This window comes from Vipera ursinii, assembly GCF_947247035.1.
Source record: "Vipera ursinii genome assembly, chromosome: 5".
Lineage (NCBI taxonomy): Eukaryota > Metazoa > Chordata > Lepidosauria > Squamata > Viperidae > Vipera > Vipera ursinii.
Genome location: NC_139518.1, coordinates 4,866,764 through 4,893,836, shown reverse-complemented (window position 1 = coordinate 4,893,836; position 27,073 = coordinate 4,866,764). Strand labels below are relative to the sequence as shown.

At 41.4% G+C, this 27,073-nt stretch overlaps 1 protein-coding gene across 1 annotated transcript in view; it reads right to left on the bottom strand.

Annotated features, from left to right (window-relative positions):
• The window catches only part of LOC310641154 (cytochrome P450 2A3-like), a gene marked incomplete at its 5' end in the record, with an annotated part of 38,177 nt that extends 11,359 nt beyond the window's left edge, over positions 1 to 26,818 (bottom strand). Inside the window, 4 exons of the mRNA XM_083363984.1 lie at positions 3,047 to 3,207; positions 3,791 to 3,940; positions 5,158 to 5,320; positions 26,651 to 26,818. Of these exons, the coding sequence (XP_083220110.1) occupies positions 3,047 to 3,207; positions 3,791 to 3,940; positions 5,158 to 5,320; positions 26,651 to 26,818 (642 nt within the window). The remainder of the gene's footprint in view (positions 1 to 3,046; positions 3,208 to 3,790; positions 3,941 to 5,157; positions 5,321 to 26,650) is intronic.
• Between the last annotated feature and the right edge of the window lie 255 nt (positions 26,819 to 27,073).

The following is a 27,073-nucleotide window of genomic DNA, read 5'->3' as shown; positions in this document are numbered from 1 at the left end:
GGATAAGGAAGATTACTACAAATTTATTTATTTGTTTATTTAATTCAATTTATATGCCGCCCTTTTCCCGAAGGACTCAGGGCGGTTTACAGGGCAAAATTAAAACAATACAATATAAAAATTAAAATAAAATTAAATCAATAGCCCCAAAATTTAAAATTAGAATTTAAAAACCTTAAAACCCCTCAGTCCAGGCCAGCTAACTCAAAAAGCCAGGTTTTTAGGTCCTGGCGAAACGAACGAAGGTCGGGGGCGATCCGGAGTTCCACCGGCAATTGATTCCATAGGGCAGGCGCGCCCACAGAGAACGCCCTCCCCCTGGGGATCGCCCGCCGGCATTCCCTGACCGGCAGGACCCTGAGGAGGCCCTCCCTGTGGGAGCGCACAGGACGATGGGAAGTTGATGCTGGCAGCAGGTGCTCCCTGAGATAATCCGGACCCATGCCATTTAGGGCTTTATAGGTCATCACCAGCACCTTGAATCTCACATACTTGGCTATCCTTCAAGCTGACAACATCAAGCACACTGAAGTCAAGAAAAAGATTAGAGGTGAATACATCAAGAGAGTGAAGAAGATCTTAAAGTCCTAACTCAATGGAGGAAATACCGTGAAGGCAATCAACACCTGGGCAGTTCCACTCATTAGATACACAGCTGGAATAGTGGACTGGACTCAAGCAGAACTAAAAGCAATGGATAGGAAGACCAGAAAAATAATGGCAATGAATCACGCCCTTCACCCACGCAGTGACATTGACAGACTCTATCTACCAAGGCAAATAGGTGGGCGTGGAATGCTGCAAGTTCATCGGGTGGTTGAAGAAGAAAAAATGGCTTTGGAAGAATATCTGAAGGACAATGATGAAGATGCACTGAAATTAGTATATCAGGAAGGCTTACTGACTACTGGAGAGACCAAACTGGCCTACAAGAAAGACCAAAGGACTATGTGGCCAGTACATTAAAAAAATAGCAGGGAAAGCAGATAATAACAAGACTTGACAGTGGCTAAGAGCAGGAAAGTTGAAGAAAGAGAGAGAGGGACTAATTCTGGCTGCACAAGACCAAGTCTTAAGGACAAATGCATACAAAGTCAAAATTAAAAAGACAGCAATAGACAGTAAGTGCCACCTATGCAAAGAAGCTGAAGAAACAGTGGACCACCTGGTAAGCTGCTGCAAGAAGGTCGCACAGACTGACTACAAGCAGCGGCAAGACAAAGTAGCAACAATGGTGCATTGGAAGATCTGCAAGAAATATCATTTGCCTGTAAGCAAGAACTGGTGGGATCATAAAATAGAGAAAGTCATAGAAAATGATAATGTTAAACTGCACTGGGACTTCAGAATTCAAAGAGACAAGCACCTGCAACATAACAAGCCGGATTTAACAATTGACAATAAGAAAGTCAAAAAAGTCTGGATAGTGAACGTGGCAGTGTCTGGAGACAGCAGAATAGATGAGAAAGAACTGGAGAAGATAACAAAATACAAAGACCTACAAATAGAAATAGAAAGACTGTGGCAAAGGCAAGCAAGAGTAGTACCAATAGTAATAGGCACCTTGGGTGCAATCCCAAAACAACCGGAGCACCACTTGAACACCATTGGCATTAACAAATTCACCATTAGTCAATTGCAAAAGGCGGCCTTACTAAGAACTGCTTCCATCCTGCAACGATATCTGTAATACCATCAAACATCCACATCGGCCTATCCCAGGTCCTTGGTAAGGACTCGATAGGTAGACAAAAATGCCAAATCCAGTCTGAACCTCTGGCTGACTGTGCGATGATGATGATGATGAATAACAACAACAACAACAACAACAATAACAACAACAACAACAACAACAACAACAACAACAACAACAATAATAATAATAATAATAATAATAATAATAATAATAATAATAATAATGTTGGAAGGACCTTGGAGGTCATCTAGTCCAACCCCCTGTTCAGGCAGGAAACCCTATACCATTTCAGACAAATGGCTGTCCAGTGTCTTCTTAAAAACTTCCAGTGTTGGAGCATTTACAACTTCTGGAGGCAGGTTGTTCCACTGGTTAATTGTTCTAATGCCAGGAAATTTCTCCTTAGTTCTAGGTTGCTTCTCTCCTTGATTAGTTTCCATCCGTTGCTTCTTGTCCTACCTTCTGGTGCTTTGGAGAACAGTTTGACTCCCTCTTCTTTGTGGCAGCCCCTGATATTGGAAGACTGCTATCATGTCCCCCCTCGTCCTTCTCTTCATTAAACTAGACATACCCAATTCCAGCAGCCGTTCCTTATATGTTTTAGCCTCCAGGCCTCTAATCATCTTTGTTGCTCTTCTCTGGAGTCTCAACCTCTTTTTTACATCATGGTGACCAAAACTGAAGGCCTTAGTTGGACCACACTTTGAATACTGCATCCAATTTTCATCACCACAATATAAAAAAAGATGTTGAGACTTTGGAAAGAGTGCAGAGAAGAGCAACAAAGATGATTTGGGGTGGTGCTGAAGGCTAAAATATATGAAGAAAGGAATTGGATATGTCTAGTCTAGTGAAAAAATGACCAGGGCTGACATGATATCAGTGTTCCAATATCTGACGGGCTGCCATAAAGAACAAAGGAGTCAACCTAGTCTTCAAAGCACTTGAAGGTAGGACAAGAAGCCACAGATGGAAATTAATCAAGGAGAGAAGCAATCTAGAATTAAGGAGTTAGAACAAATAAACCAGTGGAACTGCTTGCCTTCAGAAGTTGTGGATGCTCCAACATTGGAGGCTTTTAGGAAGAGACTGGATAGCCACCTAGGGTCTTGTATAGGGTCTCCTGATTGAGCAAGGGGTTGGACTAAAAGACCTCCAAGATCCCTTCCATCTCTGTTATTCTGTATTCTGTATGATTTTCCCCTCTGCATTGTAAGACATATTTATATCTGTTTATACAGATAGCATTGGACAAGGTAGATCAATAAAGTATTCCAGGAAATTATAAGGCAATGCATTCCAATGCAGTAATAGGAAAGAAAAGCTTTTATTTACTTTTTTTTAACTTACCATCTCTCCAAAAGTGCCTCTGCATTTTGTAATATTATGTATGTGTTCAACAAGCTTTTGGAAAGTGTCATCCTCTGTGAGAACAGGTTGTCCAAAAACTGCTGTGTGGATTATTTTGGAGGCTGAATGCATGATGGGTGGCAAAGGATCCAATGGTTGACCTGTACCCAGAAGTTAACAGACTTGTTACAAACACCACAAAGCCGATAGGAGGAAAGAATATTCTGTAAAGCAAAATGCCTGCCATTGCTAAATAAAGAAACAGGAGACAGGTCAGCCAGAGAAAGACTGCCTGTCAGCTGCCACCTTACGCTTGTTTGTGCTTCGCTGCCATGTGGTGACAGTTTGCCATGAACTCTGGGAAGGATGAACGAGGGAGGGTGTGCTTGGGGAAAATGAAAGTAACTGCCGTATCTCCCTGAGACGCTGCTTCAAGGTCACCTGGCTGGGAGAAGAAGGCAGCTGCATATCAACCTACATTTGAATCGATTGTTCAGAAAACATACTGCCTAAACCTGACTGGTTATGGGAGAATCAGCAACAGGAGGCAGTTCAGGGAAGGAGAAGTTTAACGTGGGGATTTTGGAGTGCAATTCTCAGTATTGGCTATGCTTGACTGCGATAGACTTCTAATAAAGCTATACCTTTTCCATTGCATGGAGCCAAGGATCGTTCTTACTTAGAAGTTTAAGTCGTGGCGGGTCTGACATTGTCTCCCTAACCTTTTAGCCCTCAGCTACATACCCTTGGTCTGGGCAAAACTCTTCACAAGCTGACAAGCCTCCTCTTGTATATGATGTTCCAAACCATTTTTCATTTGTCCCAATTTCTGGAGCGTAGAATTTCCAAACTGTCTCTGCTTCTTCCAAATTTCTCCATTGGAAAACATAATGCCTACAACACATAAGAACCATTAATACGCTTTACTACAATGTATCATTTTTATTAGAGATATATTTCCATTTTACATTTGGGAAATATGGTTGTGTCTACGGAGATTCTCAGTCATCCGGGTCATAGTTAACCCAAAGGTGCCATTTTATAAGACAAGTGGACTTTCTCATTTTTCTTTTGGATACATTTTGCTTCTCATCCAAGATGTTTCTTCAACGCTGAGAAAAATATGGTTGTGTACATCAGGGGTCCCCAACCCCTGGTCTATGGACCAGTACTGGGCTGTGGGATGCCAGCAACTGGTCTGCACAAGCAAGCGAAGTCCCATCCATGGGATGCAGGTAAAAGGTAAAGTTTCCCCCGCACATGCATGCTAGTCATTTCCGACTCTAGGGGCCGGTGCTCATCTCCGTTTCAAAGACGAAGAGCCAGCGCTTGTCCGAGGACGTCTCCGTGGTCATGTGGCTGGCATGACTAAATGCCAAAGGCACACAGAACGTTGTTACCTTCCCACCGTAGTGGTCCCTATTTTTCTACTTGCATTTTTACGTGCTTTCGAACTGCTAGGTTGGCAGAAGCTGTGACGAGTAACAGGCACTCATTCTGTTACGCGGCACTCCATTTTTCGACCCGCCAAACTGCTGACCTTCTGATTGACAAGCTCAGCGTCCTAACCCACTGAGCCACCGTGTCCCTATCCATGGGATGCAAGCAGCACACAAAACCATGCACAGTCTGGTCTGCAGAAAAGCCTCTCTCCATGGAACCGGTCCCTGGTGCCCAAAAGGTTGGGGACCTCTGGTGTATGTCACACCATCTCCTCCATTTTTCCCCATAGCAACAAGCATGTAAGGTAGGTTGGGCGGAGAGTGATTGGCCCAAAATCACCCAGTGAGATTCAGTGGCTGAGGATAGGTGAGAATCTGGATATCCCAGGTCCTTTTCAAACGCTTTAACCACAACATCATAATGAATCTCAGCAATGGATGGTTTAAAGCGAGATCTGAGACCTGGATTCCAAAGCTGTTTGACCTATCCATCATCAAAATCCTTATCTCCCCAAACCATTGAACCCAGCCGACCCTAATCTTTCACCAAATATCATTAAACATTCACATAAAGTCACTCTCGTGCTATCTTGGTGGCAATAAAAAATAAAGACCTATCCCAAAATAAAATGACTGAAAGGAACACGCACAAATTTTCTGTCTACTTACCCTTTCCATTTCCCAGAATTTGTAAAAAAGGAAATATTGGTCGCCCACACAATGCTTCGGACTGTTCAATTAATCCATTTTTCACAGTTGTGAATCCGGTTAACACAACCACTGGTGTGTGTCCTATCCAAATGGTGAAGATGTTCCCATAAGTGTCTGTAAGCTATATATGGGGTCAACAAAGTCAGGGCAGGGAAAGAGATAAACATTGTGTGAAAAAATATTGTGGCATTTCAGATATCTGTGGTTGTTCATTTCTTTGTTTAAAACTAATTTATTAAACATTACAGATGAAATTAATACAAATAAAAATAAAAGAATAGAGAGGAAAAAATAAAAAAGTAGAAAAGAACAAAATAAAAAGAATGAAATACTGTAAAAGAAAAATTGAGGGGAAAAATAAGCTTGTCAATCAGAAGGTCGGCAGTTTGGCGGGTCGAATCCCGAGTGCCGCATAGCAGAGTGAGCGCCTGTTACTCGTCCCAGCTTCTGCCAACCTAGCAGTTCGAAAGCACGTAAAAATGCAAGTAGAAAAATAGGGACCGCTACAGTGGGAAGGTAACAGCATTCCGTGCGCCTTTGGCGTCTAGTCATGCCGGCCACATGACCACAGAGACGTCCTCGGACAAACGCTGGCTCTTTGTCTTTGAAAGAAATGACTAGCACGCATGTGCGGGGGAACCTTTACCTTTACCTTTACCTATGGTATTACAACTTGTTATTGCCTAAAAGAGACTTGGCTTGAAGCCCAGACTAGAAAAAAACCTCTTTTGATCTTGACAGATACCACCTATGAAAAACTCAGCTGTAAAGACGGAACTTCAGGGCAGCATATCTGGCCTGTTTGAACTATGAATGCAAACCTTTATTTATTTTCAGACTTACATGTGGGGAATTGCTTTTCTATTTCTTTACATGAGAAGCATCTGTTATTACACGAGATGATGGAATACTTTGGACTATAAATTCTTACTTGGCAAACAATTTCCACTATAAAGACTACCTACAACACGTGAAATAGATGTCCCATAACCAGTTATAAAAAACAAAAATCTATTTTTAATGTTTGATTTTAAAGTCTTCAACTTAACACATTATCAAGAGAATATGGTTGAAGATCAGGAAAAATTCCTTTCTATGTTGAAATCAATACATGAAACCATTCTTTCAGCTTGTGACAAAATAAGATGCAACATAAAGGAACAAGATGCCAGCTTAGATATACAAACCCAGATCTTGACTACAACCAAAGAACTAACAATGCAGAAAATAACAGAAGTGGATCAACTAAATACTAAAACAGAGGATCTAATTGACCAACAGATCCAGCCAATGGAAAAATCAGAAAAGGGAGTGACAACATTGAAAATGGAAGCCGTCGGCCAGACAATGTCGGCTGGCGACCCCCAGGGGGAGGGCCTTCTCTGTGGGAGCACCAGCCCTTTGGAACCAACTCCCCCTTGAGCTTCGGATGGCCCCGGACCTCCGGTCCTTTCGCCACAACCTCAAAACTTTCTACTTCCATCAGGATGACCTGGATTGATGATGGGTTTTTAAATATGTTTTAATTTTTAACTGTGTAGTTAATTTATTTTGGGGCTGTTATTTAATTCTTTTTTAATTTTTGTATTGTTGTTTTTTATTGTTGTTAGCCGCCCTGAGTCCTTCGGGAGATAGGGCGGCATATAAGTCCCAAAAATAAATAAATAAATAAATAAATGACTTTTTACATAAGTCAGAAAAAAAATGAGGAAAAGGAAGAAGAACAGATTGAATGGAAGAGAAACCTATCAGGACAATTGTGGGAAATTGGAGTAATAGGGAGGTGATCTAATGAATATAAATGGGCTAGTTCTTCCAAAAAAACTATAACCAAATGGTCTTTCTTATTTCAAATAATACATATAATAATAGAGGGAGAACTTTGATTATTCAAAAGTATTGACATGGAAGGTTAGTTGGCAAAGGCAGAAAGCCCGAGTAAGCCTGAAAGAAACTAGGGTTTTGATTTATTAGAGGGGATATCATATTACTGATTAGAGGGTTGAATATGGTGGAAAATAGATAATTTTTAGAAAATAAAGTAACATTATAATTGAATAGGTAAGATGTATAATAAGACTAATAGCATTTTGGTTTAACAGATAACTTTTAGAAAACAGAACAAGATTATATGCAAATAGATAAGATGTGTATTTAGAATATTAGATTTTGTTATAAAAAGGGGGAAAGGTAGAAGTTAAGATAAGAGAAACTTTGGTTATCTAATAGACATCACCACCAGATGAATCTGTAACTGGCTAACAAACCTCACTCAACGAGTAGTCCTCAATGGCACTACATCCACATGGAGAGAAGTAAGCAGTGGGGTACCACAAGGTTCTATCTTAGGCCCAGTACTCTTCAACATCTTCATAAATGACTTAGATGAGGGAATTGAAGGGGAACTCGTCAAATTTGCAGATGACACTAAACTGTCAGGAATAGCCAACACCCCAGAAGACAAACTCAGGATCCAAAAAGATCTTGACAAACTCGAACAATGGGCCCTATCCAACAAAATGAGTTTCAACGTGGAGAAAAGCAAAGTTTTACATTTAGGCAGGAAAAATCAAAGGTACAAGTACAGATTAGGCGAGACCTGCCTTAAAAACAGTAACTGTGAGAGGGACCTTGGAGTCCTAGTGGATGATCACTTGACTATCAGCCAGCAGTGTGCAGCAGCAGCCAAAAAAGCTAATACAATCCTGGGTTGTATAAACAGAGGCATAGAATCAAGATCACACAAAGTACTAGTACAGCTTTACAAAGCCCTAGTAAGACCTATCTCCTTCATGGATTACTGCCTTGTCGTGGCGAAGGGGCTTGCGTAATTCAATGAAGCTATGAGCTATGCCGTGCAGGGCCACCCAAGACGGACAGGTCATAGCTGAGAGTTCTGACAAAACGTGATCCACTGGAGAAGGAAATGGCAACCCACTCCAGTATCTTTGCCATGAAAACCCTATGGACAGTACCAAAAGGCAAAACGATATGACGCTGGAAGATGAGCCCCTCAGGTCGGAAGGCGTCCAATATGCTACTGGGGAAGAGCAGAGGGCTAGTACTAGTAGCGCCAGAAAGAATGAAGCGACTGGGCCAAAACCGAAAGGACGCTCAGCTGTGGATATGTCTGGTGGTGAAAGGAAAGTCCGATGCTGTAAAGATTTTTTCTCCATAGGAACCTGGAATGTAAGATCCATGAATCAAGGAAAGCTGGACGTGGTCAAACAAGAGATGACAAGACTGAACATCGACATCTTAGGTATCAGCGAACTAAAATGGACAGGAATGGGTGAATTTAATTCAGATGATCATCAGGTATACTACTGCGGGCAAGAATCCCTCAGAAGAAATGGAGTAGCCTTCATAGTCAATAAAAGAGTAGGAAAATCAATACTGGGATACAATCCTCAAAATGACAGAATGATCTCAGTTCGAATCCAAGGCAAACCATTCAATATCACAGTAGTCCAAGTCTATGCCCCAACCACCAGTGCTGAAGAGGATGAAATTGACCGGTTCTATGAAGCCCTACAGCACCTTATAGAAGTAACACCAAAAAATGATGTCCTTATCATCATGGGGGATTGGAATGCTAAAGTAGGAAGCCAAAAGATAACTGGAATAACAGGCAAGTTTGGCCTTGGAGTACAAAATGAAGCAGGGCACAGGCTGATAGAATTTTGTCAAGAGAATACGATGGTCATAGCAAACACTCTTTTCCAACAACCCAAGAGACGGCTCTACACATGGACATCACCAGACGGTCAACACAGAAATCAGATTGACTATATGCTCTGCAGCCAAAGATGGAGAAGCTCTATACAGTCGGTAAAAACAAGACCAGGAGCTGACTGTGGCTCAGACCATGAGCTTCTCCTTGCAAAGTTTAGGCTTAAACTGAAGAAAGTAGGGAAAAGCACTAGGCCACTCAGGTATGAATTAAATCATATCCCTGTTGAATATACAGTAGAGGTGACAAATAGATTTAAGGAATTAGATCTGATAGACAGAGTGCCTGAAGAACTATGGACAGAGGTTCGCGACATTGTACAACAGGTAGCAACCAAAACCATCCCAAAGAAAAAGAAATGCAAGAAAGCAAAATGGCTGTCTGAGGAAGCTTTGCAAATAGCTGAGGAAAGGAGGGAAGCGAAAGGCAAGGGAGAAAAACATAGATATGCCCAATTGAATGCAGAATTCCAGAGAATAGCTAGAAGAGATAAGAATGCCTTCTTAAATGAACAGTGCAAAGAAATAGAAGAAAACAATAGAACAGGGAGGACCAGAGATCTTTTCAAGAAAATTGGAGAGATGAAGGGAACGTTTAATGCAAAAATGGGCATGATAAAGGACCAAAATGGCAGGGACCTAACAGAGGCAGAAGAGATTAAGAAGAGGTGGCAAAATTACACAGAAGAACTATACAAGAATGAGCTTAACGTCCCAGATAATCACAATGAGGTGGTCACTGACCTCGAGCCAGACATCCTAGAATGTGAGGTGAAGTGGGCCTTAGAAAAGCTGAGCAACAACAAAGCTAGTGGAGGTGACAGTATTCCAGCTGAGCTATTAAAAATCTTAAAAGACAGTGCAGTAAAAGTGCTACACTCAATTTGCCAGCAAATTTGGAAAACTCAACAGTGGCCACAGGATTGGAAAAGATCAGTTTACATTCCAATTCCAAAGAAAGGCAGTGCCAAAGAATGTTCAAACTATCGCACCATTGCACTCATTTCTCATGCTAGTAAAGTCATGCTTAAAATCCTACAAGCTAGACTTCAGCAGTATGTGGATCGAGAACTACCAGAAGTACAGGCAGGATTTCGAAGAGGCAAAGGAACTAGAGATCAAATTGCCAACATACGCTGGATCATGGAGAAAGCTAGGGAGTTCCAGAAAAACATCTACTTCTGCTTCATTGACTATGCTAAAGCCTTTGATTGTGTGGATCATAACAAACTGTGGCAAGTTCTTAAAGAGATGGGAGTACCAGACCATCTTATTTGTCTCTTGAGAAACCTATATGCGGGTCAAGAAGCAACAGTGAGAACTGGACACGGAACCACTGATTGGTTCAAAATTGGGAAAGGAGTCCGGCAAGGCTGTATACTGTCGCCCTGCCTATTTAACTTATATGCAGAGCACATCATGAGAAAGGCAGGGCTAGATGAATCAAAACTTGGAATTAAGATTGCCGGAAGAAATATCAACAACCTAAGATACGCAGATGATACCACTCTAATGGCAGAAAGTGAAGAAGAACTAAAGAGCCTCTTGTTGCGGGTGAAGAAGGAGAGTGGAAAACTTGGGTTGAAACTAAACATTAAGAAAACCAAGATCATGGCATCTGGCCCTCTCAATTCTTGGCAAATAGATGGGGAAGAAATGGAGGTAGTGACAGATTTTGTTTTCCTGGGCTCCAAGATCACTACAGATGGGGACTGTAGCCAAGAAATTAAAAGACGCTTGCTCCTTGGGAGGAAAGCCATGGCAAATCTAGACAGCACACTAAAAAGCAGAGACATCACCCTGTCAACAAAAGTGCGTATAGTCAAGGCTATGGTCTTCCCAGTTGCAATGTATGGCAGTGAAAGTTGGACCATAAGAAAGGCTGAGCGCCAAAGAATTGAGGCCTTTGAACTCTGGTGCTGGAGAAGAGTCCTGCGAGTCCCTTGGACTGCAAGGCGATCAAACCGGTCAGTCCTAGAGGAGATCAATCCTGACTGCTCTTTAGAAGGCCAGATCCTGAAGCTAAAACTCAAATACTTTGGCCACCTAATGAGAAGGAAGGACTCACTGGAGAAGAGCCTAATGCTGGGAAAGATCGAGGGCAATAGAAGAAGGGGACGACAGAGAATGAGGTGGCTGGATGGAGTCACTGAAGCAGTAGGCGTGAGCTTAAATGGACTCCAGAAGATGGTAGAAGACAGGAAGGCCTGGAAGAATGTTGTCCATAGGGTCGCGATGGGTCGGACACGACTTCGCAGCTAACAACAACAAAAGTAAGACCTATATGTGGGCCAAGAAGCAACAGTGAGAACTGGACATGGAAACACTGATTGGTTCAGAATTGGGAAAGGAGTCCGGCAAGGCTGTATACTGTCACCTTGCCTATTTAACTTATATGCAGAGCACATCATGAGAAAGGCAGGGCTAGATGAATCAAAAGTTGGAATTAAGATTGCCGGTAGAAACATCAACAACCTAAGATATGCAGATGATACCACTCTAATGGCAGAAAGTGAAGAGGAACTAAAGAGCCTCTTGTTGCGAGTGAAGAAGGAGAGTGGAAAACTTGGGTTGAAACTTAACATTAAGAAAACCAAGATCATGGCATCTGGCCCTCTCAATTCCTGGCAAATAGATGGGGAAGAAATGGAGGTAGTGACAGATTTTATTTTCCTGGGCTCCAAGATCACTGCAGATGGGGACTGTAGCCAAGAAATTAAAAGACGCTTGCTCCTTGGGAGGAAAAGCCATAGCAAATCTAGACAGCACACTAAAAAGCAGAGACATCACCCTGTCAACAAAAGTGCGTATAGTCAAGGCTATGGTCTTCCCAGTTGCAATGTATGGCAGTGAAAGCTGGACCATAAGAAAGGGTGAGCGCCAAAGAATTGAAGCCTTTGAACTATGGTGCTGGAGAAGACTCATGCGAGTCCCTTGGACTGCAAGGCGATCAAACCGGTCAGTCCTAGAGGAGATCAACCCTGACTGCTCTTTAGAAGGCCAGATCCTGAAGCTAAAACTCAAATACTTTGGCCACCTAATGAGAAGGAAGGACTCACTGGAGAAGAGCCTGATGCTGGGAAAGATTGAGGGCAATAGAAGAAGGGGACGACAGAGAATGAGGTGGCTGGATGGAGTCACTGAAACAGTAGGTGTGAGCTTAAATGGACTCCAGAAGATGGTAGAGGACAGGAAGGCCTGGAGGAACGTTGTCCATAGGGTCGCGATGGGTCGGACACGACTTCACAACTAACAACAAAGTAAGAACACACCTGGAATACTGCAGCCAATTTTAGTCACTGATAAATATGTATCAATAGATGAATCTTTGGGAGAATATGGAAAGAGAAGGGATTGATAACTAGCAGGGGAAAGGCGCTTATCCATGAAAAACTAGTAGAAGATGTTATGGAAAAGCTAGACTGGCCCCTTAAACTGGCTGTCATCTATGTAAAAGGACACCAGAGGGGGCTGTTGCCTGAAATAAGAGGGAATCGCTTGGCTGATGAGGAAGCTAAAAGGGCAGCAAAAGAAGCACAACTTTGTACCTTAATACCTGTGTTGGAAGATCCCAAAGAAGAACAAGTCTTCACTCAGAGAGAATTAGAAAGAATTCAAGAATTAGGATCTAGCTATGACAAACTGGCCCCTTCATGGATTACTGCCTTGTCGTGGCGAAGGGGCTTGCGTAATTCAATGAAGCTATGAGCTATGCCGTGCAGGGCCACCCAAGACGGAAAGGTCATAGCAGAGAGTTCTGACAAAACGTGATCCACTGGAGAAGGAAATGGCAACCCACTCCAGTATCTTTGCCATGAAAACCCTATGGACAGTACCAAAAGGCAAAACGACAGAGAATGAGGTGGCTGGATGGAGTCACTGAAGCAGTAGGCGTGAGCCTAGATGGACTCCAGAAGATGGTAGAGGACAGGAAGGCCTGGAGGAACGTTGTCCATAGGGTCGCGATGGGTCGGACACGACTTCGCAACTAACAACAACAACAACAATGACAAACTGGATAAACAATGGAAATTACCAGATGGGAGGGCCTGGTTATCACAAGGGACTGCAAGAATGGGGATCCAAAAATTACATGAGGGGAGTCATTGGGGAACTGAAGCGCTGGCAGAGACGTACTTGAAATCCTATGCTACCCTTGGAACTTATGGGATAGCCCAAAGGGCCACAGAGGGATGTTTAATATGCATAAAGGTTAACAAACATCAGAGTGTGAAGGGCCCCAACGGAGGGAGACCAATAGCTATTAGACCCTTTCGGTATGTGCAGATAGATTTTACTGAAGTGCCTCAGATAGGGAAATTAAAATATCTACTTGTGTCGGTCGATCATTTGACTGGGTGGGCAGAAGCATTTCCTACCACCTCTGCCACAGCTAATGCAGTGGGCAAAGTTACTTTGGAACAAATACTTCCAAGATATGGTATCGTGGAAGCATTCGACAGTGATAGAGGGACTCATTTCACTGCAAAGGTATTACAAATAATAATGGACTCTTTGAGGATTAGGTGGGAACACCACACAGGCTGGCACCCTTCTAGCTCTGGAAAAGTAGAGAAATCAAACCAAACTTTGAAAAATCAATTAAAGAAATTAATATTGGAAACCAGGATGCCCTGGACCAAAGTATTACCATTGGCCTTATTTAGGATTAGAACTAAACCAAGGGCCAATGTAGGATTATCGCCTTATGAATTGATGTTTGGATTGCCATTGCCAAAGATAGAAGGTGGGGGCATTCTACCTGAAATAGCCGATCTGTTTATTAAAAAAAAATATGTGGAACAAGTACTGGGGTCTCTCTCTTCTCTTTAACGGGAAGGCTTGGTGGCACAAACAGCTCCTTTGGAATTTCCAGTCCATAAGATCCAGCCAGGACAGTGGGTGCTGATTCGTAAATGGAAGGAGGAACCTTTGCAACCAAGCTGGGAAGGGCCTTCTGTTATATATTCAAGTTGGACAGTATTTAATATTTTATTGTTATGTATATGTATATGTATATGTATATGTATATGTATATGTATATGTATATGTATATGTATATGTATATGTATATGTATATGTATATGTAATGGAATACTGCATCCAGTTTTGGTCACCACGATGTAAAAAAGATGTTGAGACTCTAGAAAGAGTACAGAGAAGAGCAACAAAGATGATTGGGGGACTGGAGGCTCAAACATATAGGGAACGGTTGCTGGAATTGGGTATGTGTAGTTTAATGAAGAGAAGGGTGAGGGGTGATAGCAGTGTTCCAATATCTCAGGGGCTACCACAAAGAAGAGGGAGTCAAGCTATTCTCCAAAGCACCTGAAAGCAGGACAAGAAGCAACGGATGGAAACTAGTCAAGGAGAGAAGCAACCTAGAACTAAGGAGAAACTTCCTGACAGTTAGAACAACTAACCAGTGGAACAACCTGCCTCCAGAAGTGGTGAATGCTCCAACACTGGAAGTTTTTAAGAAGAGACTGGACAGCCATTTGCCTGAAATGGTATAGGGTTTCCTGCCTTAGCAGGAGGTTGGACTAGATGACCTCCAAGGTCCCTTCCAACTTATTATTATTATTATTATTATTATTATTATTATTATTATTATTATTATTATTATTATTATTATTTTATGTATATGTATATGTATATGTATATGTATATGTATATGTATATATATATGTTTATATAGGGGTGTGAGTCTATACATATGTTGTATGTAGTATGTTTGGGGGGGTGTCATGTATGTGTCTCACTTTGAGAGCGGGCAACTAAATTTCATTTTTGATGTGCGCCATTGTGCCCACAGTAAAAAAATGACTTACCTTATCTTATCTTACCGAGTATTACTGACTACTGAATCTGCCATCCAGACGGCTGAAAAGGGTTGGTGAGTGGACCTGAAAGAGGTTGGACGGTTATTCCAGGACAAGGACTGAAAGCCACATGTAAAAGAACTTGAATGGGTGGTGGAACAGAATTCCCATCTATTTCAAACATCTCTATTAGAATCCCAGGGGACCCCAGACCAACAACAAAAGTGTTGGTGGTGATTCATGAGAAAAGTAAAAGTGGTTTGTTACAAGTAAAACCAGTAACTGAGACAGAAGTCACACCATTAGAAACTGGAAAAGTAGATTTGCAAATTGTAAGAATGAGGTGGTGGATGTGTCACCTTTGTAATTGCTAGTGTGATTGATGTTATTGTTATTATTGTTGTGATTTTGGATCAATTTACGGGTGTAAGATACTGTGTAATAATCATGAGGGGGTGGATTCTAATTCTAATATTCCTGAAGATAACACACCAGAACAGCCTGGGAAATGAAGGAAAAAAATTGTTTGTGGAATTTGCAGAACAAGTGCAGAAGGTGTTCAATTTAACCAAATGTTGGGTGTGTGGTAGGCCTTTGATAGCTCAATGGCCTATGAGAGCAGTGCCTTTGAGGCCACGTTTTCTTCTCCCTGACTCTGAGGATTATGCTAGCAATTGGACTGATACTAACCGACATACGTGGGAGTTAAATAATGTTCCAACTGGCTTCTTTTGTTTAAATAGAAGTAAGGGACATCAAATGTTGGGAAAAAGTCAGTGTGTTTGGACTCAAACATATGACAAGATTACAACAGGCCGTGTAAACTGTACTCAACTTAAAAAAACATACACTAAAAATAATGTTCTTATGCAGCAAATAGGTTAAGACTGGGATGTTTATGCAAAAAGCAGAATAAGGAAGGGATAGTAAAACAGTTAACAGAATGGATCTGAGGTTGGGGAAATATAAATGGAACATAATCGCAGGATTCACTGAATATTGGAACATTTATAAATGGCCAACAGATAAATGGAAGGGAAAGTATATAGATGTGTAGGAACAACCTTGTGGGCTATGCCTTACCACATGGAGGACAATGTATGACTATAGCACCAGTTGGATGGGATGGCAATTGGAAGGGACCTTTTCCTAAGGGACAGCCAGTAAGAAAAGGTCAATCCTGGATATGTGGCTCAAGAGAATATTGAGCATTGCCCCCAGACTGGAGTGGAATCTGCTATCCAGAGGTTGTGATATCTGAATTCTTTTTATTAGAAAATGAAAAGGATAATGAAATACAAATTCCCTGGTGTAAAAAATATAGGGAAAAGAGGGATATAGCTAAAGCCCCAGAACAGAATTGGAAGGGTGTATGGTCCACAGATAGAATAATAAAAGAATTACAACCAGTAACCTGGAATTGGTGGACCATAGGAGGATATAGAGGGGTATATACTTTGACCAATGGAATGATACGATTACAAGCTGTGGTAGGAGTAATAGCTAATCGAACAGCTACAGTTCTAGAATTACTGGCTACTGAAGTAGGACAAATCAGAGAAGCTGTAATTCAAAATAGAATGGCCTTAGATTACATATTAGCTTCTGAAGGAGGAGTATTTGGAAAATTTAATTATACTGTGTGTTTTTTTAATCCCATTTATATCCCGCCCTTCTCCGAAGACTCAGGGCGGCTTACAAGCTTAGCAGTAGCCTTCATTCTATGTATATGCCTGCTTATTAGGGCTTTCAGGCCCCCCCCAGCGGCATTATTACAAAGTCAGCTTAATTGCCCCCAACAATCTGGGTCCTCATTTTACCTACCTCGGAAGGATGGAAGGCTGAGTCAACCTTGAGCCTGGTGGGATGCGAACCTGCACTAATTGCAGGCAGCTGGTGTTACTTAAGGAGGCATTAGCCCACTGCTCCACCTGTTTACAGATACATAATAATAATGAAGCAGTGGTGGACATTGCAAAAGGAATTAGGAACGTGGCCAAAGCTACTGAACAAAAGTATGAAAATATGTGGGGTGATTGGAGTTGGTTAACAAATTGGCTTCCTAATTTTGGATGGTTAAAACAAATATATATAGGATTAGTGTTTATAGTTGTGATAGGTATTATGTGTTGTGTTTGTATCCAATGTTTACCCTGCTGTATATCATTTTGCACCAAAACACTGGGGTCAGTAGTGTAAAGCATCTCTGGAGAAGATGTACAGATTCAATTTATGTTATCCAATATAGCCAAAAATGAAGATTCATCAGAGTATACAGAAATACAGGGGGGATTGATAAATATGTATCAATATGATGAATCTTTAGAGACAGTTAAAACTACAGCACAATGGAAACTAACTGAATAGAAAAACAAGTACAATTGATGGAAATTAGGAAAAGATAAGATAAAAGAAGGAAGTAAGGTAAACACGTAGGCAAAAATTAGCCGAGTCTTAGAGTGTGAAAAGGAAGAAGACAAACTATAAAAAAAACAGCTGTAAGAGGAAATGGCTAGCCAGGAAAGGCATGCTGAATTGAAAAACAGGAAAATGAGCTGAATAAGATATTTATTTATTTATTTATTTATTTATTTATTTATTTGGTTTATTTATTTGATTGATTGATTGATTGATTGATTGATTGATTTTATATACCGCCCTATTCCCGAAGGACTCAGGGTGGTTTACAGGGCGAATTAAAACAATACAAATAAATACAATTAAAATAGAATTAAATTAAGACTAGCCCACAATTAAAACAAATTAAAATTTAAAATTTAAAGTTAAATTAAAAACCCCTCAGTCCAGGCCAGAAAGATCAAATAACCAAGTTTTCAGATTATACTGAAAGGTATACTAAATTGAAAAACAGGAAAGAACCTATTGTTCTTAAAGGGGGACATAAACATCCACAGAGTTCAAAATATCCATTTAAATGTCTAATTTTTGTTCATGATTATTGTATATGTGAATATGACTGAATATGTCAGTAGGAAATGTGTAAGAAGTGGACGGAAAGAGTGTAACCTCATAGTACCTCAGCCAATGGGGAAAGAGGAGGGATGTGCAGCCGGGACATCCCGGCATAATGAAGCCCATATTTTGGGTTAGAACTTGGAAGAGAACCACGCTTTGAAAGCTTGTCTCCCCGCTTATTGCAATAAACAAAACTAAAAGGCCTTCACTGTGTCTTGGCTGGTTATTGGTCAGGCGAGATTGCCTTTGGTCACGAAGGAAAGTAACCAGGAGCACATAACAGTCACCATATCACAAAAAAGATGTTGAGAGTTTAGGAAAAAATCAGAGAAGAGCAACTAAAGCCTAGAGGCTAAAACATACAAAGAAGGGCTGCGGGACTTGGGTTTGGCTAGTCTAAAGAAAAGAAGAAATAGGGCAGATACGATAGCAGTGTTCCAGTATCTGAGGGGCTTCCACAAGGCAGAGGGGGCCAGATTGTTCACCAGAGCACCAGAGGGAAGGATGAGAAACAATGGTTGGAAACTGATCAAGGAGAGAAGCAACCTGGATTTAAGGAGAAACTTCCTGACAGTGAGGACAATCAACCAGTGGAACAGTTTACCCCCAGAAATCATGGGCGCTCCATCACTGGAGATCATTACTGGGCACTATCTAATAAAATGAAATTCAATGGTGAAAAAGTAAGGTTCTACATTTAGGCAGGAAAAATCAAATGCATAGGTATAGTATAGGTGGTACCTGGCTCAATAGTAGCAACTGTGAGAGAGATCTCGGAGTCCTAGTGGACAATCACTTAAATATGAGCCAGCAGTGTGCTGCAGCTGCCAAAAATGCAAACACAGTGCTAGGCTGCATTAACAGAGGGGTAGAATCAAGATCAGGTGAAGTACTAATACCACTTTACAATGCTTTGGTAAGGCCACACCTGGAATACTGCATCCAGTTTTGGTCACCACGATGTAAAAAAGATGTCGAGACTCTAGAAAGAGTACAGAGAAGAGCAACCAAGATGATTAGGGGGCTGGAGGCTAAAACATATAGGGAACGGTTGCTGGAATTGGGCATGTGTAGTTTAATGAAGAGAAGGGTGAGGGGTGACATGATAGCAGTGTTCCAGTATCTCAGGGGCTACCACAAAGAAGAGGGAGTCAAGCTATTCTCCAAAGCACCTGAAAGCAGGACAAGAAGCAACGGATGGAAACTAGTCAAGGAGAGAAGCAACCTAGAACTAAGGAGAAACTTCTGACAGTTAGAACAATTAACCAGTGGAACAACCTGCCTCCAGAAGTGGTGAATGCTCCAACACTGGAGGTTTTTAAGAAGAGACTGGACAGCCATTTGCCTGAAATGGTATAGGGTTTCCTGCCTGAGCAGGGGGTTGGACTAGATGACCTCCAAGGTCCCTTCCAACTTTATATTATTATTATTATTATTATTATTATTATTATTATTATTATTATTATTATTATTATTATTAAGAAACTAGACAATCACCTGTCTGAGATGGTGAGGTTCTCCTCCAAGAGACCTCCAAGGTCCCTTCCAGCTCTATTCTATAATATAATAAATCTATAATAATAAAGTATTTAGTGCAATGGAAGGTATACTACCCCTTATCAGAGGCCACTTTGGTGAAAAGTACTGATGTAAAAGCTGAAAGGTTGATGTGCAGGTTTTTCAATAAACATCCAAATAAGCCTTGAGGAAACTCCTAATTTTAATTCTTTGTAAATTGCAGTATTTCTCTTTCTTCTAGAGGATCCAAATGTCAACTCTGCAGTGAAATCAGCTGAAGCCATTTTTATTTCATTTTCGGTTGCCACTGATTTGGAAGGAGGAAAATGAGTGTTCTTGTCTTAGCCATAACAATACATTGTTTTGTGGGAACCAAGATCATTGCTAGCTGTATTTTGGTGGGTGGTATTTTTGCTAGAAAGCCCACATGGGACACGGTGGCTCAGTGCGTTAGGACGCTGAGGTCGATCAGAAGGTCGGCAGTTTGGCGGGTTGAATCCCGAGTGCCGTGTAGCAGAGTGAGCGCCTGTTACTCGTCCCAGCTTCTGCCAACCTAGCAGTTCGAAAGCACATAAAAATGCAAGTAGAAAAATAGGGACCACTGCGGTGGAAAGGTAACAGCGTTCCGTGTGCCTTTGGCATCTAGTCATGCCGGCCACATGACCACGGAGACGTCCTCGGACAAGCGCTGGTTCTTCGGCTTTGAAACGGAGATGAGCACCGGCCCCTAGAGTCGGAAACGACTAGCATGCATGTGCGGGGGAACCTTTACCTTTAACTTTTTACCACATGAGTAGTTAATTGGGGAACGTGATTTATGACATACTACAGGGGTGGGAACTTTCACTTGCAACTTTGTAACCTTGGGGGGGGGGTGTTCAGTCTTGGGTTCAGTTTTGAACATGCCGATATTATGTAGCCAAATAAATATGCTCTTTAAGGAAACCTTTTTGCCTTAAGAGTTCTTTTTACTGGTCTCATCTATCGGAATCATGATACCACCTGTATTTAGAAACTCGAGTGACCTTGGGAGGTGTACAGATAGACAACATCTGATGAAAACTCTGCTCATCAGAGCATTCCTCACTAAGGCAGTTTGCAAAATATGAGAGGTGCGGTCAAGAAATCTATTGGTAAATATCAGGATTGAGAAAGAACCTAACTTGGGCTGAGCAAACAGGTTCCACAGCCATTGAGGGCTTCATCCCTAGCCCTGCCTCTTGAAAAGTCACATCTACCATGTCCATGTCCCCACACAGCAGCTAACTGAAGTGGAGAGATTGCAGGGAAGAAGAAAGTGGTGAGGAAAGAGCTGAGAATCTTTTATAAACAACATCCACCTGGACACACACACACACACACACACACACAGAGTCATGCTGATTCTGCACGTAATCTCTGCCAGAGCAAAGCTGAAGTCAACTCAACTGAAGCAAGGAAGGAGGTCTGGTTGCAAGCTTTAAATTCACACAAAATGTTTAACCAGGTCAAGTGACGATGAAGGAGAAAATGCATTAGCATAATAAGCTAGACTTAGTTAATTCCTATAGTTTAGAATTTTGCCGGGCAGACCATTTGATTACAGGTAGTTCTCAATTTACAACCATTCATAAGTGACCACTCAAAGGTACAATAGCTCTGAAAAAAGTGACTTATGACTGTTTTTCTCACTTACGACACTGCAGCATCCCTGTGGTCATGTGGTCAAAATTTGAACACTTGGCAACTGGCATGTACTTGTGACGGTTGCAGTGTCCCAGGGTCATGTGATCACTTTTTGCAACCTTCTGACAAGCAAAGTCAATGGGGAAGCCAGATTCACTTAACAACTGAGTTATTAACAGCTGCAGTGATTTACTTAACCCTTTGCAGTCATCCTCCTGCAACGTGCAGCCTCTCCCTGTAAGAAATTCGGCTCACCCAGGGTCAGGTTGGCCATCATGGGAGGCTTGTGCCGTATGTAGGCCATAGAAAAAAATAAAACACTTCCCCAAAATAAGCTCTAATGGTTTTTTGAGCCTAAAATAAATATAAGACCTGGGCTTTTTTTGGGGGGGGACATGGTAGTAGGGCTGTATTACTATTCTCATCTTTCCTATTACCTATTTCCTTAGCTTCTTATGACTATAACTTTGTTGTTTGCATCTCATGATTTGTGTTGATTGCTTTTATTTAGTATCTTATTACAGTATATTGATTGATTAGTATCCTATATCTATCACTGAGTGCTGTGTCTTACGATTTATGATGGTTCTATTTGATGAATAGAATAGTGCTAGAAGGGACCTTGGAGGTCTTCTAGTCCAGCCCCATGCTTGAGCAGGAGAACCTATACGATTTCAGACAAGTGACTGTCTAGCTTCTTCTTAAAAACCTCCGGTGATGGAGTGCCCATGATTTCTGAAGGCAAGCTGTTCCACTGGTTAATTGTCCTCACTGTCAGGAAGTTTCTCCTTAATTCCAGGTTGCTTCTCTCTTTGGTTAGTTTCCAATCGTTTCTTGTCTTGCCTTCTGGTCCTTTGGAGAATAGTTCGACACCCTCATCTTTGTGGCAGCCCCTTAAATACTGGAATTCTGCTATCATGTCGCCTCTGTTTCTTCTTTTCTTTAGACTAGCTAAACCCAAGTCTTGCAGCCATTCTTCACATGTTTTAGACTCCCGGCCTTTGATCATTTTAGTTGCTCTTCTCTGAACTTTTTCCAAGGTCTCAACATCTTTTTTGTGATATGGTGACCGAAATTGACTGCAGTATTCCAGGTGTGATCTTACTAGGTTTTTATAAAGCAGTACTAAAATCTCATGTGATCTTGATTCTATCCCTCTATTTATACAACACAGGACTGCATTAGCTTTTTTTGGCTGGTGCTGCACACTGCTGGCTCATAGTCATGTGATCATCCACTAGGACTCCAAGGTCCCTCTCATGATTATGATCATGATTTATTACTTGTTTCTTGTATGTACACTGAGAGCTTATGCACCGGAGACAAATTCCTTATTTGTCCAGTCACACTTGGCCAATAAAGACGTCTACTCTATAAGCTACAATATCAGAAAACCTAACCATGTTTCTCCTTCTTTCCCTTTTATTCCAAAGAGACTCAAGGCAGGATGATCTTGAGCATTTGCCTCACCCTCTCCTGTTTTTCCTGGGCTAAGTTTATATTTTCCTAATGGCTGCTAGGTATATTTTTCAAAGCTGTCTCCATACTCCCCCACAATGGGATTCAAGACACTCTTATGGATGGCAAGGCGTCGCCGGAGGCAGCCATTCTTCGGCTGTCAGCCTCGTGGCTCCATAGATCCACCAAAAACAGCGCCGATCAGCTGTTTCGGTGGCTCGGAAGCCCCCTCCTCGGGAGAAGAGGAGGGGGTGAGCGCCCAGGTAGGGGTAGAGCTCTCTGGGGCCGCCAGAACTTAAAGTTTTGGCAGCTGAAAGATTGAGCCCCCCCGAAGCCTGGGCATGCTCCGGACTGCAAGGCGCCTCTGCTCCAGGTTTTTTGGAGCAGAACAGGGCGTTCGCAACCATCCCTGCTAGCAAGAAAGAAATTTGGAGAACGAGGACGCAGGCAAAGCGATACAGGAGATTTAGGTGAAGATGGTCTTTTGATCTTTAACTCAATGGACTTTGCTGAGCTTGTAAGTGGAAGTGCGTAGCAAACAATAGCGGGTGAAAATGGCGGCTATATCTTCTAAAGTTCCTGCTCTGGTGCAGCAGTCTTCATTGCAAGCTTTATTGTCCCCTGCACCCGTATCTGCATCAGCCCTTACAGTTAAAGATTTGCAGAATGTGCTGCAAGAGACTATGGAAAAGCAATAGCAACAATTTGCTGAGATAATGGACAAAAAGTTGGAGGAGAAGTTAACAGAAAAACTAGCTAAGGTTATGGATGAAAAGATTACAGAGAAATTAACAGAAATGAGAGCAGACATTTTATCTGCTTTGCAAGGCATGGCTATATGTATTGAGAATTTGGATGAAAGAGTGGAAGATCTCAGTCAAAATGATATTAGACTGGAAGCAAAAATGACAGAAACTGAAAATGTGGTAGAGAAAATTGATTGTGATTTGACCTCGATACAGTATTATCAGATGGAGTTTGCTTTAAGGATTAGAGGCTTAAAAGAAAATCCTAAAGAAAATTTGAAGAAAATGGTTTCTGAGGCTCTGGAAGGGGTGCTGGGGCGACCAGCAGATGAAATAATGGAAGATATAGATAAAATTTTTCATGTTAATTCGTGGATCGCAAGACAAAGGAAATTACCTAGAGATGTGGTGGTTTATTTTACAAAGAGAGTGATTAGAAATGAAGTTATTCAAGCCTCCTACAACATTGAATTTGTAATTGCTGAGCAAAAAGTCTTGATCTTAAAAGAGATCCCTCCAAGAATTTTAAGAAAAAGGAAAGAATTTGCTTTTCTGACACAAAATTTGAGACAACGTGATATCAAGTTTAGATGGCAGATACCAGCGGGTATGGTGGTGACTTATGAAGGTACGAGGCACCGATTTACCACGGTGATTCAGGCACGTGATTTTTACAGTAATGTTTTAAAAGCAGCCCCCATACCACTTTTGGAATCTACAAAGAAGAAAGGTGAGAGAGAGTCTCAACGATACAGAGAGAATCTACAAGGTGTTGAAGGAATAATGCAGACAGAGGAGAAAGCTACAGGAGTGGATCAAATTTCAGTATCCCTGGAGGAGGCTAGAAATTGGAAGAGGCGTGCGGCTTCTAGACAAATGAGCCAAGCCTGAAGATTTAGTTGCATAACTGAAGGAGATAATAATGTAATAAGGATTATGGGAATTGAAATTGTTAGAAGGGCTAAATATTTGGGGATATACTTTTTACCCTTATAAAATAACTGTGTTGTAATATTTTATGTTGTTTTAATTTTAAGATAATTATGAAAACTTAATTGGGAAGATTTGTAGTAGTGCTTACTGAAATTTTGTAGGTTATGCTTTGCTATTTAGTTGGTATGTATATTTATGGTGTGATAAGAAGGTGGATAATGTGTTCAAGGTATATACTTCGTGATATACTCTGGTGCAAGTTTGGGAAAAATTATAGATGAAAGCTAACTTGTAATATCTTTATGGGCAATAATGAAACATGTAAAGAAAATATAAGAATGATGTGATTATATAAAAAAATTTAAGTTTGGAAAGTAATGTATGGTATTTGAAGCTGTATAATATATCAGGAGAAGGAAAGATTGCATAAACTTGGTTTTAGTATGGAAATTTAAAGCCCAGTTGGAAAGAAGAATAGTTTTTAATGATTGATGTAAAATTGTTTTGCCTGTAATTGTTTTTATTGGGTATTATTGACATTATTGCGGTGGATATCAAGTGGATGTTGAATTTAACTATGGCAGTAAGATTTCTAGTTAAAAGGTAGAACTACCGATTATAGAAGAATGGACTGTAAAGTTTTTAATTTCGAGGATATGGTAAAGACCTTAGTGCACCTGAAAGACTATTTGCAACAGAGAGATACTATGGAGTAAATATGGGACTGAAGTATTGTTTAGCATTTGAATAATTATTGATGTGATATTTATACGTTTGGAGTTTATCTATATGAGTTAAAGTGCGATAGTTTTAATAGTTTAGGATTGTTTGCATAAGGTAAATTATGATTGTTTGTATTTTTATACCCTGTACTCAGCTCTGGGAAGTCGGGGGGAGGGGAAAGGGAGGGAGGGGCTGGGGAGGGTTGGGGAGTGGGAAGGGGGTGGGAGGGGAGGGGGTTGGGAGGGGTTTTGTTTTGCTAAAGATAAAATGTATTGTAAAACTTTTCAATAAAAAAGACACTCCATATTCAGCAGCACAGATAAACAAACAAACAAACAGGGAAGATAAAGGTACTGATAAAACAAACAAAATGATCTGGTATAATGGTGATCCCACCAGTAACATACAGCTGTGAACCCAGCCATTGAGAAAAAAGGCATAAAAGAAGATTCTTTGGAAGATAGCTATTACTGTGGGCTGAAAAAAGTATTAACCGATCAATCGATTCTGATTACTCTTGATTACTGCTTTGAGGTAATGATAAACAAATAGAAACTTTACATATTAATTATGTGTGTACAAGCAGATGATGGACCAGAAAAAGAAAATCCTGAGTCCTGAAATGACTGTCAGAATCCATTTATATCATATTCATAAATGGAATGTTTCAAACATTATTCCATGGATTCTGCCATCTCCCGAAGAGAAGAGAATAGATGTGTATTGAACCGGCAATAGGCATTTCAAAGGAAAGGAGAAGCCTTTTGAACTGGGGGAACAAAAGGGGGGGCTAGCATCTGGTTTTTGTCACGGAAGACAGCAATAAACATGAAGGGTCCTAAGTTCCTTTTTCCCACGAGATGGATGATACGAGAGAAAGGATGGGGGACTGACCAAATGGGGGTTAAGGGGGGTTAAACCGGGAACTCTTTATAAGGGTTTACTTCGTGGAATAATATTAAGTCCTGTCTCGTTCCTACAACCAAGCATGTCATAGTAAAGATTCTTTTTGGAATAGATTTGACTCCAAGAATTTTGTCTTCCTAAGACGTGGTTTGGGGTGGGTCCTGACATTAGACAGGACTTGCACTTGAAAGTCAACCTGGGAAGAGGAACCGTACCGGGAGACTTTGCAAATAAACATGATGTCTGACGATGAAGCAAGAAGGGAGGGAAGCCCCACGGAGAAGGAGCCTTCCTCCCAGCCGAATTCCCAGAAACATTGGGAAGGTGAAGCATCATATTCCTCCTGGGAGGAAACAGCGGAGCAGCACGAACGAAAACCCCGGTGGTCGATGGGCATTGGAAGGAAAAGTGAGTGGGAAAAGGCTGCGGGAGAAGTGACCCTGAGACGGAGCGACCACCAACCGGAATGGAAACAAGAGATGGAGAACTCCCTGCACGCCAGTGAGGAAGAGCGGTTTCTGGAAAAAGCTATTGACTTGATGAAAACAACCCTGAGCTCACTAAGGGAGGAGAGAGCTGGAAACCGCAACCGACACAACACCTGGGGTCGCAACTGGAGGGGTAACGGAAGGGATCCAACACCTGAAACCCCAGGGCCGTCCAATGGAACAGGAGCCGCTGACAATGACAATGACACCTATTCCCCTCTCCCTTGCTATTGCAATCAACTCACAAATGCCTTTGAACCCAAAGAAGACATGCCTTTAAAAAATTTCTCCAGATCTTAATCTCCACCACTCCTTCAAAAGCCCTTCATTTATCTAAAAACTCCAATTACATTCTCCAAATCATCAGACTCAACAGATTCATCAGCTTCCAGTTTTTATCATACTTGCTTGCAGGACCCTGGTTGTTTTTGCCATGCTTGTCCAAATATACCTGCTGCCTGGTGAGGATTATTTAGAAAAATACCTTCCTGAAGGCATCCTGGTGGATCTTCCATCCAGTTCTCCAGAGGCTTCCAAAGAGAGGCAAAGGCACAGGTCCAGGTGGGAATTTCCTTCGTGTCCAAAGAAGCATTATGAACTGGACTATTAAAAAGCATATTCCTGTAGCAATCAGGAACTGGCTCACTTCCATCTTTAACTGATACCAAAGTCAAAATATTGTTCTTGCTTCTTTTCTGATTTGCACTCTTGCAGTATTTGTTTGCTTCATCTGAAGATGCCAACTGCCTATATATGATAATTAAGCAGGCAGATTGGCATCCTCTCAATATATTAGAAACAATTACTGCATAGGAATGTGCCTTTCATCTTGTGCATGTGATTTTTACCAGCCTAATTGCAATGGGGCCTGTGACTGTTTTCAAGGGATTTGGGAGGGGATGTGGGA